We start from the raw sequence: 20866 nt of genomic DNA on the forward strand, positions 1-20866 counted from the left end.
AGTCATAGAATAAAAGTAAATTCACAGGTGATGGAGTGAAAAAAGGACTCTAAGGTGAAATACTATGCAGCTCAACATCAAATAAGTTTGAATATTTCAGTCTTTAAGCAAAACACTTGTAGCTCTAAAACAAAGCAAACCAGAAAGCTCTTTAAGTATTTTGTAGGGCTCTCATAGTTCCTGAGACATTTTATAAACCTCTGAGGACTGATAGAAAGGATGAGGTATCTGGTTTTGGTAGTTTGTCCTGACAGACAAATCAGTGGCTGTTACTGATGGGACATGACAGAGTCAAAAGAAAGGCAGCAATCTCGGTTGTATTGCAAGCATTATACAGATTCAGTGGGAAAACATTAATTCTCTTAAAAACATATACTTTGTAATGTGTCTCTCCAGAAAATAGCTGTGTAGCTCCAGGGTAATAAATCTGCACTGACTTATAGCTGTGTCCAGAAAAATGTCTGATAGTATATTAGATGACTTTTTTGTCCTATTTGAATTATATAAAATCTCGTGTGTAGTATTATGTATGTATTTGTTTCATGTGTTTTTGTAGGCTTGCATGTTTTGCTGAGTAAAACTGAAGTGGCATATAAGTTTCCAGAGCTGCTACCCCTGGTATGTAATTAAATGTAGCATGTTCATTAAGTGTAATTAATACCAGGTGTGAAATTGGTCATGTGAGTGTAGGATATTATTAAATAATTCAAAGGAGCTTTTTGCTACTAATTCCATTCAGAGATACTATCTTTAGTAGATAAAATGACTTCTTAAAACATTAATATCTAGACATTAATGACTGGCGCATAAGGAATCAGTATTGTTCTCTTAAATAGCTTAAGACTAGTTCTTTGAATATTTGTATGTTGTTCCTCATTTTGTAGTATAAACTAGTTTTAGGAACTCCTGGCAGGGTCTGATTTCTTCACTTTGGCCTAGGTTCTAATTTTCTTCCACAGCTGTTTCTTGCTTCCTGCATATTGTTATTGATATGCTGTTATTTTTAAGGTGAAGTTAAAAATAAGATCAATTTAAAGAGGAGAAAACAACTGGGTGGAGAAATATCAGTGTGTTCTGAAAGAAGTACTTAAACTTGAATGAAAGAAAGCAAATTACCATGTTATTAAATGGATAGTGTTGTTTTAAAATAAGAAACGTACTGTCTTTAAGGATAAACTAAAGATATTGTGGACTACTTCTGTGGAGCAAAGGCAGGATGTAAGGTTGGTTAGTAATGATTGGATAGATTGTAAATAGGCTCAAACTTTCATAGTATGTGTTTTGTAGTGATTACAAATAATAGTCATTCATTTCAATCCCCTTTTACTTTCTCTGTATGTGTCAAAATATTGCATTTTATTAACACAGAGTGAACTTAGCCCACCTATGTTAATAGAGCATCCTCTACGATGTCTAGTCCTCTGTGCCCAAGTGCATGCAGGAATGTGGAGAAGAAATGGGTTTTCTCTTGTTAATCAGGTAAGTACATAGTAGCTGTAGAATCACTGTTTTCAGATTAACTCTCCCAAGATCATTTTGGACCTTGAAACTTCCCCTTTCTATATTGATTTCAAATTTCACTTCTATAAATCTTATGGAAGGGTATGCGAAGTGGGCATTTATATCAGCTCTTTGATCATTTGAATATTTGTGCTTTTAAGCTGGTCTTTGATTTCTTAGTCAGAAGTTGCTTTTTTTGTTTCATGACTTCTGTGCTGCTCAGTGAACTTAGTGCTCTGTGCATAAAAAAGTTTTAGTGTAATGCAACTAATGACTCCTGGACTTTTTACTGTATACTTTCCAACAGCAGCATCAAATGCAGAATTAGATCTGTGTGTCTTCAGTAAAACCATCATGTTCACATAAAAATGTCTTAAATATAAAAAAATGCGCTGTTAAGATATTATTATTGTTACTATTTATGTTTATAAAGTAATTGAAACCCGAAGACAATGGAAGCTTTTGAACCAGCATGGAACTAAGTGTTTCTTGACTTTTATCTATCGTACATATGGAGACTTGCACCATCCATCTCTAAACTTCTGTGTTTGCATGAATTAGGTCTTTGATGTTTCAAGTATAACTATAAAATGGGTGCTGTAGTGTCAGTGATTTTCTCAGCCAATGATAGATTACAACAGAAATAGGATTTAGTTCTGTGACGTGTTGACTTGATTTATTTGCAAGAAACGTCTTTCCCTCCTATAGCCCCCTGTCTTCTCTATTTAATTGCAATGCTTGTATACTAGGAGACTGAATTAAATTACTGAAATATATTATATTGTTTCTTACCTCTTAACCTAAAGGATTTTTATAAGGTCATGCCCTTAATTGTCGTTACTAAACCTAAAAGAGCTTTAGTTATGTACAATTATAGTAGCGTCCATATAGATACGTGTCAAATCTGAAATTTCAGCATAGCTTTAAATGGAGGAAAGTCCCTGTGTTCATTTCCCCTGATTGTCAATGTCTTGAAGTTAAGAGCCTCGCTTAGTTTAGGTAATGTGTCACTTGAGTCTGCAAGTACTTTCTCTTTCTTTTGGCTATGGAGAGCTCATGTTCAGCCAGCGCCTTCTGGATGTTTTCCCAGAAGGTTGGAATGGGCATTTATGTGCCGATTATTAGCGTGGGGAAGAGATGAAAGGCATGCCTAGGTCTCTTTGAAGTAGTTCTGTTGAGAAATGGTTAATCTCTAGAGGAAAGTTTGCCACACTGAATGGTGTTCCCAGTCCCAGATAGAAACTTGACAGCCCTCATTATTCTTCTTAAATTGTGGTGGAATCGGCCTTTCCTACATTTCAGTATTGCGTAGTGCTTGCGGTTATGCCACTACTTGGTCCAGTACTGTTGAGTTTGATCCCAGGATGCTTTGGGTTAAGTATGATTCTATCGCAATATTAGCATTTTGCTGAAACCGAAGATTCTGGAAAGATTGTATCTCAAATAATGGAAGAGTAATTAATGGAGTGAAGAAAGAACTTTTCTCCAACTGCAAGGGTTTTATCTCCTGTGAATTTCAAACAGTTAATTGCTAAACAAGCAGATAAATTAAAACGTAGCCCAAAAAGCTCCACAGGACTTTTCCTTCTGAGTGTGTGTGATCTAGACATCAGGTCAATACAACCCAGCCAGCAACTGTGCTTGTTTTGTGCTATATAAAAATACTTCCTACATACAAATGTATTTATACAATTTTTTCGAATCACAGATTCCATTTTATTTATTATTAGTATATAACTACCTTTATTTTCAGAATAAAAATATGTTTAGGCTAAATATGGTGTTTCTTAATTACTGTGTTATTTTTTTATTTCAGATTTATTACTATCATAACGTGAAGTGCAGGAGGGAGATGTTTGACAAAGACATTGTAATGCTTCAGGTAACAACCTGTACCAGTTAGTTTATTTTTGTCGAGCGTTTTCAGAATGTGTGCATTTTTTTTAGTGCCATCAGAACCTTTTAATGACAAGGAAAAAAGTCAATTTTTGTGGAAGGACTTGAATTTTATATTGTGTCCGTGTCTTTATGGGATAATTTTTAAAGGATATACAGTTGTGATCCTTGTTTTTTTAAATATACTGTGGCAAGTGCAGGATTTTGTGTAACATTTATGTAATGCTACCTCTTCAGGAATGTAATATTTTTGTACTACTCAGTTGTGCTGTACTGGCAGTTGTGCGAATCTGCCAGCCTTCAGTATCGTACTCAACATCTGTGTTGTCAGTTTTCCCTCCCTTCAAAGTTGATAGCTAAAATGCTGAATAGAAAGTAGAAGCTCATATAGTAGTTTGATTTATTTTTTTTCCCCCTTCAGAAGAGATTTTGCAAGTCAAGCAGTTTGCCTAGCTCTGACACAGAGAGGTCTGGTGAATTACTACTACATTAAGAGTGACAAAAGCTAAACTTTGCAGCTCAGGGTGTGTAGTTCACCCAGACAGCAAAATCTTTTCTCAGGAAATCCCTCAAGTCTTATCTAGAATTAGCAATACCCAGCATATGTCCTGAGTTACTTCTGCTTTCACATGTGTTTCCCTGAGGCTTGATCTGCCCCTTATTTCTTATGATCATCTGCAGCTGCCAGTTTGGGTAGATAACCTTCAGTTTTGTTGGAATTCTGTCTTAAAGATGGTCCCATTAGCAATAATGAACTAACAAGAAATAGTTATAATTGGCTGACTGAGAGACATTGGCTAATAAACAGAAAAAACTTTGGTCAGTAGTTTTTTAGAAATGGAAGTAAATGTTTGGCTACATTGAAACACTAGTGTTGTTCTTTCTAGGAAAGTTTTGGAAGTCTTGCTAAAGTCTTAAGCCTTTGTTTTGAGGATTGGAATTTGTTTTAAAAATCTTTACATGCTATATACTAAGTGATATTATGCCTCCTAAAGGTTCAGCAAGCAGGATTGTAAGGACAAAACCAACCAACCAAAATTCTTTCACTGCGTTTTATTTACAGTATTTCAGATAGAAGGGATAACCCTGAATACTAACCTTCAAGGGCATGTTGGGTGAGACTCTGAGCAACCTGATTTAATGGGAGTTGTCTCTGCCCTTGGTAAGGGGATTGGAACTTGGATGATCTTTAAGGTCCCTTACAATCCAAAACATTCTATGAATACTTTACACTTAAAAGGGCATTGGAAATTATTGATAAAGCATAGGATCCTGCTTGTCTAGGGTGCTGAGACTTGTGTTATTGGAGTCCTAAGTGGCTAAACTCAAGTAATTAAATCTTTATGCCCAGGATAGAGAGAAGAATTAATGAAGAATGTACGGTAAACAACATATGTAAATATAAAAACATGCTGTAACAACATCCGATCTATTTTGGGTTTATAATACATTTTTTCTTTAATAGACAGGTGTGTCTATGATGGATCCAAATCACTTCTTGATGATAATGCTGAGTCGCTTTGAACTTTATCAGATATTTAGTACTCCAGACTATGGCAAACGTTTTAGCACAGAAAATACTAACAAGGTATTTATATACTCCTGCAATAGAAAATTGCAGATGCTGTTGTACCAAGACTGTGTCACTTCTTGATAAAAAAGTAAAAATGATCCTATTTTAATTTTGTCAGACTTGTTATGCGTAAATATTTTTATCTGTCAAACTGATAAATGTCAGAAATTAATGCATACCTTTTGCATTGTTTAAGAAGTTTATGGCAGTTGTGACTGCATTTCAGCATAACTTGGTTTGGGATTGCGAAGGGTGAAAACAGCAGTGATTTGAAGCACTGAAGAAGTGTTTTCAACATATGGAATAATTCTTTTAATAGAAAAATGTAAATTTTCTTGCTTATTTTAATTCAGGATGTTGTTCAACAGAATAACACACTCATAGAAGAGATGCTGTACCTCATTATAATGATTGTTGGTAAGTGCAGAATATATTTGATTAATATTTAAAACTTAGTCTCCTTAATGGTCTGGAATGAGAATTCTTCATTGACATCTTCAGTTCTACTTTGAACTTCTACTTTAGACTTCTTTCTTCTAAAATAAGTCTTGAAAGCTGTTCAGAGTAGTGTAATGAATTTTTTGCACTAGTAGGTGAAGACCAGATCTCACAGAAGAGACTTACTTTCCAGACTTTTCCTTTAAGTTGCAAAAGAGGAGAAATAAATGTTTAAAATCCTAAAAAAAATAAGTTATTTTATTTTTACAGGTGAAAGATTCAGTCCTGGAATAGGGCAGGTAAATGCAACGGATGAAATCAAACGAGAGATCATTCATCAGCTGAGCATCAGGCCAATGGCTCACAGCGAATTGGTAAAGGCATTACCTGAAGATGTAAGTAGCTTGAAGAAAAGAAAAAAAGCAATTTGTTTTTAAGGATGGTTACTGAAATTTTTTTGTACACGCATTTATGCCTTTTAATGTGGAACGGGAGCAGCGTTATTATGCTGAGTAAAGTTAGCATGAGTCCAGAGTAATAGTTGTCTTGGAGAAGGTGGGAAAGAGCTATCAAAGAAGAAACAACTTTTCTGTACAGAAATATAAGGTATTGTATTTCAAAGGCTACCAATAATTGAAAAGATATGTGATCAGACACAGTATAGCAACTTGTGTAACATAAATACTTCATTTGCATGGAGAGAAGCATTTATCTGAATTCTGGTATGAGTGGTTTTGTAGGATACCAAAGTTTAATTTTGGGAGGTTTTTTAAGAATATTTTTTGAGTAATCTTTTAAACATGATTTCTTAAGACAGTCAAGCTAATATTTTCCGATGTTGGTAGTACCTTTAACGGTAGATTTTGAAATATTTTTCATTGTTCTAAATAGTTTAAATTTAAACAGTTTGACAGATCAGATTTTAGGCCAGTGGTATAATTTTTTTGAAAATATTTTAAGGTTGTGTGAAAGAACAAACTAGGATTTAAGCTAGAGTTCAAAATTGTTTTGTCAGTCTTAATTTTTCTCTGTCCTATTAACTGTTGTGAATATGTATTGCAGAAGAGGACAGGAATATTAGAAGATAATTTGTGTATAAAGTAGGGTTACATACTGGAGTTGATTTCTCCTGCTGACCTTTGTGGTTGTTTTTCCATTTTTCAGTGACTTGTCTTTTTAGCTTTCCTGTATTTATTTCATTTTAAAAGTCTAGAAACCAGAAGTAACTGGCTGAATATTCTTTAGGTATGCTGAGTAAGCTAACTTAGAGGGTTTTTTTCTGTTATTTTTACATCAAAGTTTCTTAGGACAGGGAAAAACAGTAGAAAATAAGCATTTGAGATGACTCTTTTTAGAAATTACTTTTTGCAGAGATGGTGTTCCTGGATGTATTTTCATGTTACGTGCTTTAGTGTTCTCTTGAGTGCAAATAAAAATGACTTTGTACTGTATTTGTTTTGCATGCTTGCCTAGTGTTGTATGGTATTTAAACACATTTAATCCAAGAACTACAGTAACACACTGTTTTGCCTTTTCACTCTAGGAGAACAGAGAGACAGGAATGGAAAGTGTGATTGAAGAAGTGGCATGTTTCAAGTATGTTTCCTTTTATTCTAATATTTGAACTTTTAAAAATATAATGTCAAAGTTCATGAGAGAAAATAAGAGACATTTTCTCTCTCATAAGAGAAAATACAAGAAAGGCACCTGGGTCATGGTATTTTTTCCATGGCTTTGCTCATATGCATCATTCTTAATACTGTTACTTATTTGATTTCTAGAATGCCTCTTGAGCAATATTTTTCAGCTGTTCTAGTTAACCATTTATACTTGTATGTTAATAACCGGTGAACTTTTTGTTGTTGGGTTTCTTTTGTGTAGGAAACCTGGATTAACAGGCAGGGGGCTGTATGAATTAAAACCAGAATGCGCCAGGGACTTCAATCTGTACTTCTATCACTTTTCAAGGGCTGAACAATCAAAGGTAACTAATAATTTACGTTCTGGGGTTTAGTTTGTCTTTTTAGTTTGCTTTATTTTCAGAGCTTAATTCTATGAAGAATTATCAGCTGCTTAAAAGTTAACTTTTAAGAGTTAACTTGTGTGCAATATTAACGAAATTCACTGAGGATTTTGCAGTGATTTCTGTGCCACTGGATACTGTGCCCTATACAGAGCCACCAAAGTCAGTGGCCTTCAGGAGGCTGTGGGTTCTCTTAAGTCTTACTTTACTGAAAGTATTTAAAGAGTCTGTGTTTTGGCTTATCTTTATGGAAATTACCGTTTTAGCTCAGAGTTGTCTTAAAATTTTATGCTAGGAAAAGAATCCAGCCTGGCTCAAGGTGAAAGATTAAATAAGAAGATACATACCCTACTTTACAAGTAGAATGTAAGACAAATGAAAAAGATATGGAATTTTTCTTGTTTTACTTAAGGCTAGGAAATAGGGGAAAAAACCCCAATAACAAGTTAATAAAGCTTGTGTGCTTGTTTATTAGTTTTATAGTTTTTCAGATTTTGAGTAATATCGGCATCATTCTTCTGTTTCAGGCAGAGGAAGCACAAAGAAAGCTGAGAAGACAAAATAGAGAAGATACAGGTATTTATCTTTGATGGAAGATGGGAGAAGAGGGAAGCACTTATCAAACTGTTTTGCCCTGACAGTGACTAGCATCCTGTTCTTGGGCTAGCTAGAAATTGGTTGAAAATGCTGTAGAGCAGTTTCTCATATGTTTTCCTGTTATAGACAGGTATCTGATCCCTTGTGAAACCAGCCTTCTAAATGGCTTATCCCTTTGGCTTTTGTTATATACAAGCCATGTTGGAAGTTACAGCCTGTTATCTGTAATAGTGTTTATCAAGCAGCTGTATTCTCTCCAGGGTTAAGCTGTTTGAAAATCATACATTTTATATGGGTGTTGCAAATTTTAGAGATGCTGAAATGTCTAACGTATGTATTTCCTTACAGCACTTCCACCACCAGCTCTTCCTCCTTTCTGCCCACTTTTTGCAAGTTTGGTTAATATTCTTCAGTGTGATGTTATGCTCTGCATTATGGGAACTATACTGCAGTGGGCGGTAGAACACAATGGCTATGCCTGGTCAGAATCTATGCTCCAAAGGGTATGTTTCCTTATTTAAAATTATGCTTATGTTAAAGGAAGGAATAAGTATTTTAACATTTTAATGTGGGTTTATAGATTTGGATTGTTTACTTGTTATCTCACATATCCAGAATACTCTGAATGTGAAATAAACCATGTTTTCTGATATGTAAGACTAAGGAAACCCCTCTGTGTCCAATGTAATTTGTTTTTAAAAGCCACTGGAACAGAGCTAAATTTCCAATGGATGCACATGAGAGGGAAGACTTCTACTTGAATCAATTGCAATAGTGTTTATTGTCGTAGAGAACCAGTTTATCTGAGTAGCTGCATATTAAGCAAAGCACATTGGCTTTTTCTTGATGTTCCTTTGCTTGTTTTCAGTTTAGGCTAAATCACAGAATAGTTAGGATTGGAAAGGACCTTAAAGATCATCTAGTTCCAACCCCCCTGCCATAGGCAGGGACACGTCCCACTAGATCAGGGTGCCCGAAGCCCCATTCAACCTGGCCTTGAACACCTGCAGGGATGGGGCATCCACAGCTTCCCTGGGCAACCTGTTCCAGTGCGTCACCACTCTCATGGTGAAGAAATTCCTCCTTATGTCTAGTCTAAATCTACCCCTTTCCAGTTTATACTTGTTGCCCCTCATCTTATCGCTACAAGCCTTTGTGAACAGTCCCTCCCCAGCTTTTTTGTAGGCCCTTTTCAGGTGCTGGAAGGTTGCTCTATGATCTCGTTGGAGCCTTCTCTACTCCAGGCTGAACAACCCCAACTCTCCCAAGCCTGTCCTCACAGCAGAGGTGTTCCAGCCCTCTGATCATCCTTGTAGCCCTCCTCCTCCGGACCCATTCCAACAGTTCCATATCCTTCGTATGTTGAGAATTCTGGAATTGCACACAGTACTCCAGATGAGGTCTCGCAAGAATGGAATGGAGGGGCAGAATCACCTCCCTGGACTTGCTGGTCATGCTTGTTTTGGGGCAGCCCAGGATACCGTTGGCTTTCTGGGCTGTGAGCACACATTGCTGGCTCATGTTGAGCTTCTCATCAACCAGCAACTAAATCACTTTAGAAAAAGTCATAAAAGTACAGATGATAATTTTCTAACTTGAAAATGTATCATCTTCGGGAAACTCAACTGAGGCGTTTGTTCCTTGCTATTAAAAATTATATTTAGAAACCTGGAGGGTTACTGTACATTGTTACCCTTGATTGTCATTTCTGGGCTGTGCAGAGGTAAGTGCTGAACTGCCATCAAAGGGCTGTTCATTTTGGTCAGGGTTGTTGGTGTAGTGTCCAAACCCAAACTTTTCAAAAAGTATCCATGACTTTTAAATAACATTTTTGAATGAAACCCCAGCTTTCAAAGTAAGCAGTAATTTTTTGACATTCAATCTCATTGATTGTATATTACCTTTTATAGGTAAGTTTAAATTAACATAAGCAATTCTGTACAACACAAAAAATGTTGCAAATGGAATGATAAATATCCATATTACAAATCACTTTTCACTACATTTTTCAATTTTTCATTTAAGTAGTCTGGTGAGAATGCTCAGCTTTGGAATAACTTTTTGAAGAGAATAAGATTTAATTTTTATTTTATTTTTGATATTCAATTAAAACATGCTCAGCCATTTGAGTATCTCTGTATTGTTCTCCAAAATGTGCAAGTCATTAGGGATGTATTTCTGCTCACTGGTGTCATGCAGTTGGACTGCATCTTTTCCAAGTTAGCCACTCATCTTGGAAGCACCATACAAAGGTTTATATAAGAAATCTGGAAGAGATGGCTCATATCTGATGAGACCCTGTTGGATAGATGTGATAGAGAAAAAATTGTCTGTTACCTATTAAAAGGTGTTTCTAGATTTTTTAGAATAAGTTTTCTTTAAAGATTTTAACTTTTTCAACTAAACTTTATATGTGAAAAGAATTTCAAGTGTGTCATGTTTCTGTCCAGAGACTTGTGATAATAACATGTGCTTGCTAGGGAGAAAGTTGTTCCTGTGTAGCTTAGCTTTGGAATTATGTATGTAGTAATAATGTCAAATATATTCTTATTATAATTTTATTGCATGCATTTGTTGAGTCTTAATGAATTATCTAAACTGTATAGAAAGACTATATGAATTATTTAAGAAAAGAACTAAAATTTATGGTTTTATCTAGGTTTTGCATTTGATTGGAATGGCACTACAAGAAGAAAAACAACACCTGGAGAGCCTCAGTGAGGAAAATGTTGTAACATTCACCTTCACTCAGAAAATATCAAGTATGTCTTCCTTTTCAAATGTATAATAGATTTTAAATAACTGAAAATGCCAGTATCTCACGTTTTATTCTTCTGAAACAGTATTTATGAGAGAAGTGTATTTGTTTATCCATCAAATTTTTACCAAGTTCACTACATATATGTGCTTTACATGTGTGTGGATTCCATTTTAGTAGCAATACTAAATACCCTTTCTAGAGGAGAAGTCCGAAAGTTGACTAATTCTAGTAAATTTCTTTCTTAATTTCTTTAAGTAGCATCTTAACAAAGATTGCTGTCCATGAGATTCTGCAATTGCAAAAACTATAGTTATGTTCTAGGTAGCCTTTTAATCTGGACTCTCCTTTTTAATCTTTTCACTAATGCCTCTAATTTTGCTAAGACCTGAAAGGTGATAAGACTCTTCTGTTTGAAACAGGGGGGAAAATAAAATATTGGAAGTTATTCATGGCAGCTCCCAAGATGAAAACAGCCAAGGAGCACGTACAGTGCATTTGTCTTATAAGAAAATATAGTCAGTGAGCAAGACTTTTGATATTACTTCCTCTAACTATTTGGAATTTAGAGGGTATTCATAAAAAAGTCTTTGGAAGGGGAAGTGGAAGTTGCATATTGTCCCTATTTGATGAATGAATTCTTCAGCTGCTGGACATATATGAGTATTGGGTTTGGGGTTTTGTTGTTTTTAATGTTGTTGAATTGTTGCTATAATTCTTTGTTAGGACCAGGAGAAGCACCCAATAATTCCCCTAGTATACTAGCCATGCTAGAAACGCTGCAAAATGCACCACATCTGGAAGTGCACAAGGATATGATCAGATGGATATTGAAGGTAAATATATTTAAGCAACTGCTGAAAATTGTGGAAAGAAGACATTTGAAACTTCTGTGATTATTTTGTGATGAGTTCCTTATTTCTTACATTGATTTGTTGTACCTAATTTTTAACTCTTCTAGAACCCAACATTGCACACTATCTGGCCAGTTTTATGGTTTACTTGGTTATATTTGCATGTCGCAAACAAATTTAGTGTTGTGGGTTTTTTTGTTTTCTTACAGACTTTTAATACTATTAAGAAACTAAGAGAAAGCTCTTCTACAAGTCCTGTGGCTGAAACAGAAGGAAATATTATGGAGGAGGTAAAAGCAAGCTGTAGCAGTTAGCTGTTCTGGAATAGGTCTGGCTTGTAACTAGCAAAGGACTATTTTTCTGATTGCAGCTCTAAATCAAAGATGGGAAACAGCAATTATTTCTGGATTTTTGTCTCACAGCTTATAGATTTAACTCGTTTGTTTGAAAGACCTGTGAGAAAATCCCTGGACTATTTATCTTTGCTTTATGTATTGAAGTCTCTCTAAATCTTTTGCAAATTTACTCCTTAGAACTGTTTGTGGTATTGGTCACATATAATGGTTCTACTCTTCTCACAATTTCAGACACCTTGGAAAGTTGTTAAAAGAAGTGGTATCTATATTTTTACCATGCAGGTCATTCCAGATGAACTCTACTGATTCATTTAGCTTGACGTAATGTTCTAAATATTACTCAAAGGACTCGGAGCACTGTAGTGCGCTTAGTAGTGCAGCTAGTATGGAGGGAGAGCAGAACTAGAGATGAGACCTGCCACTTACTTATGTTTTTCTCTTACAAATGCTCAGAGGGAAGAGAAATAAAATGCAGTTAAAAGATTGAGGGAGGAGAGGTACCCTTTTGGATCTGCAGTTCTACCTGGCACTGAGCATGAGCTCAGGTAAAAGGGGCACAAAATAACTTTTTGGTAGAGTTTTCTTTTGTCTTTTTATGAGAATTTAATTGTTTGGAGGTTAGTACAAGTTACATATAGCAGTAGCTAAAATAAATCTTGTTGCAACAGACAATTTTAAAATTGACTGAGTGAACAATAAAATTTCAGAGTTCGCGTGATAAAGACAAAGCTGAAAGAAAGCGAAAAGCTGAGATTGCCAGATTACGCAGGGAAAAGATCATGGCTCAGATGTCTGAGATGCAACGGCACTTCATTAATGAAAACAAAGAACTCTTTCAGCAAACTTTGGAGGAGCTAGACACTTCAGCTTCTGGAGTACATGAAAATAAGTAAGGAACCTTTTTTTCCTTTAACTTTTACATCATGTCGTCATATTGTTATGTTACTGCTTGGAAAAGTGCTTGTTTTAGTCTAGATGGAAAACTATTCCAAAGTTTTTTGAGACCAAAAAAGCAGCAGTAAATGGAATGCTTTCTTACCCTTTTCCGTCAAGATGATGGGATAAATATTGATTCCTCCCTTGTCCCATCCTCAGTGCTCAACATAAACAGGCAAATAACTTTTTCATAAAGACAGCTAGTAAATTGTTTTTAAATAGTGAATTGGAAATAGCCGATTAGGTGCGTGTTGAGGATCTGGAAGAAAATCTTCTGTAGCTGCAAATATGAATTGAAGCATGCTAATGATTTTGTGCGTAAGTGGAGGGTGTTTTCAGAATATATGTCAGGCCCTTAAATGATGGTGGTGATGGAGGGCCATAGATCTAGTTTCTGTGTTAAACTGGAGTTGGTAGTGTGAGTGGGAGGTTATGATTTTTTTTCTTGAAAATGTGTTCTATTTTTGGGGGTGGAGGATTTGTTGTGTAAATGCCCAAACTATTTTTTGTCAGAGAGCATTTATCGTGAAGTTAGAAAGCTTATTAATCACATTAAAATCATGATCTAATATGTAATGTTTTTCAACTAATTTGCTCATTAGTATTCTTTCAATATTCTAGCCCTGTAATTTCAGATGCAAAGCTCACAGCCTTGGGACCAGAGCAAACTAGAGTAGCTGAACACAGACAGGTTGTTATGTGTATATTGTGTCAGGAGGAACAAGAAGTTAAAGTGGACAGCAGGGCTATGGTCTTGGCAGCATTTATTCAGAGATCAACTGTGTTGTCTAAAAATAGAAACAAAATTACACCAGATCCTGGTAAGTAGTTGTCCTTAATATTAAGGTTTATCGGAGTCATTGTAACAACCACATGCCTTCTTTTGAGACAGTGATGTCGTCTTCTTATGTAAACTGTGTATTTGTGAATGATTTCATCGTCGTTAGTGGCAAAAATGCCGTATCTTTACTGAGGTAGAGGTGTGTGTTGTAAATAATATCAAATCACTGCAAGGCAGTATCTAAATGTTCTGCCAGCCATTTATGACAGTTGATTTGTAACTGTTAAAAATCCCTTTAAAATCAGAAGTGTTTATTCTTAAACTACTCCTATGACATTAGAGAGAGAGAGGAGGTGATGATGTAGTGCTGTAAAAGCACAAGGTAGACATTTTCTTCCTGTCAGTTATGTGATCTGAAGTGTCTCTTAGAGATGATAAAAAAAGCCTGAATTTAGGTAATTTTGTGAAGTAGATCGCAACGATCAGTGGCATTGTTATAAAAGATCCTTTCGTTTCTGTGTATGTAAACTCAGAAAATGGGTGTGCTGATATATTTGGCACTCTTATTCTGAAGATTATTGTTCTTAAATTCATTGTTTAGTGGTACTGAACCACCAAAACTGCAGGTAGATTCTGGGGACTTCTACCAGTGCCCAGCACCTCCAAATGCTTGGTTTGAAGTTTAAGGTACAGTACAAATGCTCAAAACAAAACTACATGATACTTGTAAATGATCTAAACAGTTTAAGTTGTTGTAGATTATTAATATGTTCTATGCTTTTCACGAGTTACACTTTTGTGATTAAAATTTAATAATAACTCAGATGTGGTGGCATTTTTCTGTAGTTAAGTCTTTTGATAAATACTTATTTCAAAGTTCTTTTGTTTCGTTTTAAATACAGAAAAGTATGACCCGTTATTCATGCACCCAGATCTGTCATGTGGAACACACACAGGTAGCTGTGGACATATTATGCATGCGCACTGTTGGCAAAGGTAAAAAGCTATATTTAAATTTTTAGTCCAAATACAGTATCATGCTATCAGTAATAGCACTAATTTTAATGGCAAAATTACTCCCATGTAGTAAACTTAAAAAAAAGGAATTTCATTAAATGATTCAAATAGCTTTCTGCTGGGCAGGGGAAGTAGGAATCATTGTAATATGTACTATAAACACATTCAAAGTAATTTTCGCTTAGTATCTGACATCTTGGTAGAGAAGAATCCAAAGCCAGTTATGGCAGCTTTCATACCCTTTGGTTGTTTATCCCTATGCATAATCCCCTATGATGCACATCTATCTGAACACTGAAGCATCAGTTTTGGGGAGATTTTCTTGCAGTTCAGTAGTATGTATGTTCTGCTACTTCTTGTGCTTTCTGCTGAAGCTTTAAATGAGAGTTCATGCCATGCATTCTTAATTTCTCCGTCACGCATAGTTTGAACTAGAAATACCTGTGAGCTAATTCAGGCTCATCTTCAGCATAAACTCAATTTTATTCTTTGTTCTTAAGTTTTTTGTTTTTTTCCTAAGACCATTTTCAGTAATTTTTGTTTGATTTTTTTTTTTAAAGGGAGATAAATGCGCTTAGTGCTGTGTAGTGCCAATGCCATGTGACAAATGCAAATCATCAAAGCCTCAGACTTTGGTTAGGCTCTTGCTTTGGTCCTTGGCGTGACTCCTGAAGTGACTAGTTTCAAGTTCTGCCTTGTGTATGAAAGCTATTAGGGGCTCCCAGAGATTCTGTGGCAGTAACCACACAGTGATGGTAGTGCAGGTTTTGTTTGTGGGCTTTGATATTGCCTCTCGCTGAAGGTCTTGTTGTTCTTTATCTTACGTAGCTCACGTGCAGTCCTGTGTGATTGCCATTAATTCCTGGAAATGTCCTTAGTGCCTGCATCCAAACCACTTTGCGTCATACTTAGGCATGCTCTAAACCATCCCAGAGGCTTCTGGAATAGCAGTTGTATTTGGCAAAACAGTGAATTCTGTTTCTTTTCATATAAGACTCAGAGATCAGCCCTCAGTTTATCCAGTTTCTGCTCTGTTGTGGCCTATAATCGAGTGTGCACATGGATTGTGCTCATGACATCTCCCTTAAAATTTTATGTAAACAGGAAGAATTTTTTTTTTTTTAATCCTTCAACATTCTCTCTACCTCTCACCCTTTTTGTCCTAAATGGAAATTGCTGAAGGTCAAATTTAAATGTGATTTTGACAGCCCAGTGACTTCAACACTTTGGAGGATTTTGGCTGCCAAAAACTTGGTGTGGCTTCCTGTTTATCAGTCAGAGGGGAGAGCTTTTTCCTTCAGATGCTTCTTACATATATTTGGGGAAAGGCAGAACAGTGAATTCATGAATTCTCATGTATGTTAAAGTAATGTTTTAGTAGTTAGTAATTAATATCTTGCTCTGTTCTAAAGGTATTTTGATGCTGTGCAAGCGAAAGAGCAACGAAGACAACAAAGGTTACGAGTACATACAAGTTATGATGTAGAAAATGGTGAATTCCTTTGCCCACTTTGTGAATGTTTAAGCAACACTGTTATTCCTCTGCTTCCTCCGCCAAGAGTTCTGTTTAACAGGTCTGTTTGCTTTATGAATGTCCTTGATAAATGTAAAAAACCAAAATCCCAAACAAGCCAGACCCCAAAAACTGCTTTCAAAATGTTTTTTATCTTCTCTTTTGATAAGTTCAAATGGATTGCCAGCCTGCTTATTTTGGTTTATGGATCTTCCTTGGTTATTGTATAGTATGAAATTTAGAGCATGAAAGGGTAGTGAGGTGTAGGACCTGCTGGAAAAGAACTGAAATTATGGAAGTATGTGAGCAACAGACAAAGAGCTTGTTGGGAAGCAGAAGAATTTAGAATGCCTACAAAATACTAATTCTATATATTGTTTGTTCTTAACTAATATGCATATTCTGTTTATCTATATTATTTGACAGGTTAGACTGTTCAGGCCAGCCAAACCTAGCTCAGTGGATCAAAACAATATCCCAGCAAATAAAAGCGTTGCAGTTCCTTCGAAATGAAGACTGTTCAGGTAAGTCTGAAGAAATGTGTGTATTTGTATGTGAAAATCATAGAATCATTTAGGTTGGGAAACACCTTTGAGATCATAGAGTCCAACTGTTAACCAAAGACTGCCAAATTCATCATTAAACCGTGTCCATAAATGCCAAGTCTACAAGTCTTTTAAGTACCTCCAGGGATGGTGACTCAACCACATCTCTGAGCAGCCTGTTCCAGTGCTTGACAACCCTTTCAGTAAAGAAATTTTTCCTAATAACCAACTTAACCCCTACCCCCTGGCAGTTTCTTCTTGTCTTGTTGCTTGTTACTTGGGAGAACAGACTGATGTCTGTCTCCTTGCAACATCCTTTTTAGTAGCTGTAAAGACAACAATCCCAGTCTATGAAAAAGACCATGTATTATTGTTATACTACAGTGGAGTTGAGAGATATTGGCAGAAGTGGCCAGGGTAGCCTAGAATTTGAGTTTCTGGTGATGTACTCCGTTTTTTTTAATGTATAAAATATGTATAGGTGAATAATTGGTGTTTTATTACTACTTGTTTGCACAGGCCATTCTGGTAATTCAGAAAAAATGGATCAGCTGCAATTACCTGAAGGATTTAGACCAGATTTCAAACCTAAGTATGTATTTACATCTTAATAAATCATTAAAACTTAATCATGACATGCTGAGATGAAAGTAGAACTTAACTTCTGTGTTCACACTAAAACACAAATATTGCCTTAATTAGACAAGTAGATCCTATTATTATTATGATGGTATTGAGGTCCAACCCACAAATAATAAATAATGCAGTAGAATTTCAGAGGTGGATGTGATTCGTGGCTGTGCAGCAATGATGTTGCTGTTGTAATTCCAACATGAGTATTAAGCTTGCTTTCCCTGTTATTTGTAACTGGATGAAAGACTCGTAACTCAGCACTACAAGTAAGACATCAAGAAAGGCTATAAAATGCAGAGTATGTTAATATGTGATTTCAGCTACTATGGTGAGTTTGTACTTGAGTCTACTCCTTCGCTTGAGGAGAAAGTAATGAAATTCATTACATCGTACAGACGTTTGTGTGCCAGCTGCACACAAAAAAATGCAAGATGTCTCTCCCAGCTGACAACAGATTTCGCCATCAATCACACGGTTCTTTAAATTTAGTCTTAACTATGTTATAGAATCGTGGAATCATAGAATGGTTTGAGTTGGAAGTTCGATGATCCGGTGGGTCTCTTCCAACCTGGTTATTCTGTGATTCTGTGAACCTTTAAAGTCCAATAGCTTCACGGTGAGCAGTGACACCCTCAACTAGATAAGGTTGCTTAGAGCCCCTTCCAACCTGATGTTGAGTGGTTCCAGGGATGGGGCTTCTATCATCTCTCTGGGCAACCTGTTCCGGTGTTTCACTACCCATTGTAAAAAATTTCTTCCTTATCTAATCTAAACCTACCCTCTTTTACTTTAAAACCATTATCCCTTGTCTTATTGCTACAGGCCCTTCTAAAAAGTTTGTCCCCATCTTTCATATGGGCCCACTTAACTACTGAAAGGCTGCAGTCGGGACTTTCTGATGCCTTCTTTTCTCCAGGCTGAACTACCCCAGCTGTCTCTCAGCCTTTCTTTGTAGGAGACATGTTCCATTCTTCTGATCATTTTTGTGGCCCTCCTTTGGACCTACTCCAGCAGGTCCATGTCTTTTCCTAGGCTGAAGACTCCAGAGCTAGAGGCAGAATACTGGATACTTCTAATGCTTAAAGCTAGATTGGTTCCAGTCGCCAATAATTGGGAGCGTATCTTATCACAGGAATGAGGTTACAGAATACCAGATACAAAGAAAGATACTGGAGATTTTACTTAAGTTTTAAAAATCCAGATGTTCAGCCATGAGGTGAATGCTCATCTTTTCTCCTGCCAATGGAATCATAGAACAGTTTGGGTTGGAAGGGACCTCAGAGATCATCCAGTTCCAACCCCTCTGTGATGGGTAGGGACACCTCCCACTAGATCAGGTGCCCAAAACCCCATCCAACCTGACCTTGAACACCTCCAGGGACAGGGCATCCACTGCTTCCCTAGGCAACCTGTTCCAGTGCTTCAGAAAAAAAAAATTATAACATTGCTTTTGTTGTTTCAGGAATCCTTATTCTGAAAGCATAAAAGAGATGTTGACAACTTTTGGTACAGCGACATACAAAGTAGGCTTGAAGGTTCATCCAAACGAAGAAGATCCACGTGTACCTATAATGTGCTGGGGAAGCTGTGCTTACACGATACAGACTATAGGTACTGGTGTATTAGTTTTGCTCCTTTTTATGTGAATTTCAGAGTTGAGTTAAATTCATAGCATTGAAATATTTTGGGATTTTGTCTTTTTCCAGAACGAATTTTAGCTGATGAAGATAAACCATTATTTGGTCATTTACCTTGTCGACAGGTAAGAATCAAGTAGCAATTCCTCTCTGAATCAGTGGAAATAAGAGGGAGTTTGGTTCTTTAATAAAAAATATCTATATTTTAAGTTTTGGTTATGTGATGGCTTTATTTATTGGACCTCACTGTTTAATAATCAGATACTGATTGACTAATCTATGTTAAAATCAAATGTAGTAAACCTGTTTTTTTTCTACAAATGCATATTTTAGTAAGGCCAGGGTTTCTCATGATAACAGTCAAAAGAATATCAAAGGGAACTTGTATATTTGCATAAACATGAATATCTTTGAGATATAGTTAGACACCAAAACTGCTCCAATAAACTGCAACTGAGAGGCCTGAAGAGAGTGTCATAAGTGAAGAGATCTTTTCATGTTGAGGAACTTCATTAACTGTGGCAGTGTCTCTTTTCTTTTTTTTTTTAAGGATGACTGCCTTACGTCATTGACAAGATTTGCAGCAGCTCACTGGACAGTTTCATCTCTTTCGGCAGTACAGGGTCACTTTTGTACTCTTTTAGCATGTAAGTTCACTGCCTTATTCTCTCTTTTACCAGAGCAGAGATATAGAAAGATCCTTACAGAATGATTGTTAGTCTGATTCCAAGAAGTTTGTTTTTTAAGTAGTAGACTAATGGCTGATATTTTCACATGTATCCTCATACATATTTCATCATACTGTGGAAAAAGACAATTCTTTTTGATCTGCTGTTTCAAGGTGCATTTCAAGAAAAGCATTGGTATTTTGCTGTGGAAGAGTTCTGTTAATTCATCCTAGTATTTATATTGCTGCTTTGAGAAAGGTGCCTAAGGCAAAGGAGAACGAAGTGTGATCCTTCACAAAATAAAAGAGATACACTGGAATTTTAGAGCAAGACATTAATATAGTATTGAAAGGAAGAAATAATACAGTATTGTAAGTAAGTAAGGTATTTGCAGGGGTCTGTAATACATCTGCAAACTTCTCTGCCTTTGAAAAGTAGGATCTGTGATAAAGCAGATCTTATTATGGCATGTCACATATTAGTTGAGAATTTTAATGAAAACAAACAAAATGTTCTGAGCTTGAAGTATTTGTAGATGTGAAAAGTCTGAAGTTCAGCCCAATGTGGTGATCTCCCATGAGAGGACTACTCTGAAAGGGTATCATAAAATTGGGTGATTTTAATAATTGCATTCAGTAGAGCAGGATAAGTTCACTGAAATTACTATTATTGACACCACCTGCTTCAGCAAACAGTTGAAAGAATTTGATTGATACCGGTTTGTAGCAGTAGTGATTGAGCCATTTACTCTGTGAGGCAGAAGAGAAAATGTTGGTATATTTGACCTGAACTTTGTAGCATGTGGTATTCTGCATCCTTAGGCTTCTCTTGAAAGCTTGAGTCAATGTTTCTTCAAAGCTTTTCTTCTCTCCAGCTGACAGAAGCAACTGTACTGCTTTTAGTTTTGTTTGCAATTTTATTTTATTTTATTTTATTTTGCTTATTTATTTTATTTTATTTTATTTTATTTTTCAAGGCTAGGAATAAGTTAAATAGCATTTTTCAGACTCTTGGGCTGGATTCTGTGGCTATATCCTTACGGAAGTAAAAGCATTTGAAATCTTAATGGCAGTGAAATTTTTGCTAATAGAAAGAGCTTTAAAATGTTGCAGATCTTCAGCTGTTAATTTTCTGGCCAGCA

At 36.0% G+C, this 20866-nt stretch overlaps 1 protein-coding gene across 2 annotated transcripts in view; it reads left to right on the plus strand.

Moving 5' to 3' along the window:
• The window catches only part of UBR2 (ubiquitin protein ligase E3 component n-recognin 2), a 60908-nt gene that overhangs the window by 29241 nt on the left and 10801 nt on the right, over window positions 1-20866 (plus strand). For both annotated transcript variants that reach the window (XM_069852857.1, XM_069852856.1), the window contains exons 16-37: window positions 557-618; window positions 1369-1479; window positions 3317-3382; window positions 4862-4984; window positions 5323-5386; window positions 5678-5802; window positions 6951-7003; window positions 7289-7391; window positions 7958-8006; window positions 8376-8530; window positions 10687-10789; window positions 11512-11621; window positions 11849-11929; window positions 12703-12884; window positions 13553-13752; window positions 14615-14708; window positions 16142-16303; window positions 16669-16766; window positions 17307-17379; window positions 18883-19031; window positions 19127-19182; window positions 19608-19704. In XM_069852857.1, the coding sequence (XP_069708958.1) occupies window positions 557-618; window positions 1369-1479; window positions 3317-3382; window positions 4862-4984; window positions 5323-5386; window positions 5678-5802; window positions 6951-7003; window positions 7289-7391; window positions 7958-8006; window positions 8376-8530; window positions 10687-10789; window positions 11512-11621; window positions 11849-11929; window positions 12703-12884; window positions 13553-13752; window positions 14615-14708; window positions 16142-16303; window positions 16669-16766; window positions 17307-17379; window positions 18883-19031; window positions 19127-19182; window positions 19608-19704 (2316 nt within the window). The remainder of the gene's footprint in view (window positions 1-556; window positions 619-1368; window positions 1480-3316; window positions 3383-4861; window positions 4985-5322; window positions 5387-5677; window positions 5803-6950; window positions 7004-7288; window positions 7392-7957; window positions 8007-8375; window positions 8531-10686; window positions 10790-11511; window positions 11622-11848; window positions 11930-12702; window positions 12885-13552; window positions 13753-14614; window positions 14709-16141; window positions 16304-16668; window positions 16767-17306; window positions 17380-18882; window positions 19032-19126; window positions 19183-19607; window positions 19705-20866) is intronic.

Source organism: Phaenicophaeus curvirostris, chromosome 2 (assembly GCF_032191515.1).
Source record: "Phaenicophaeus curvirostris isolate KB17595 chromosome 2, BPBGC_Pcur_1.0, whole genome shotgun sequence".
Classification (NCBI taxonomy): domain Eukaryota; kingdom Metazoa; phylum Chordata; class Aves; order Cuculiformes; family Cuculidae; genus Phaenicophaeus; species Phaenicophaeus curvirostris.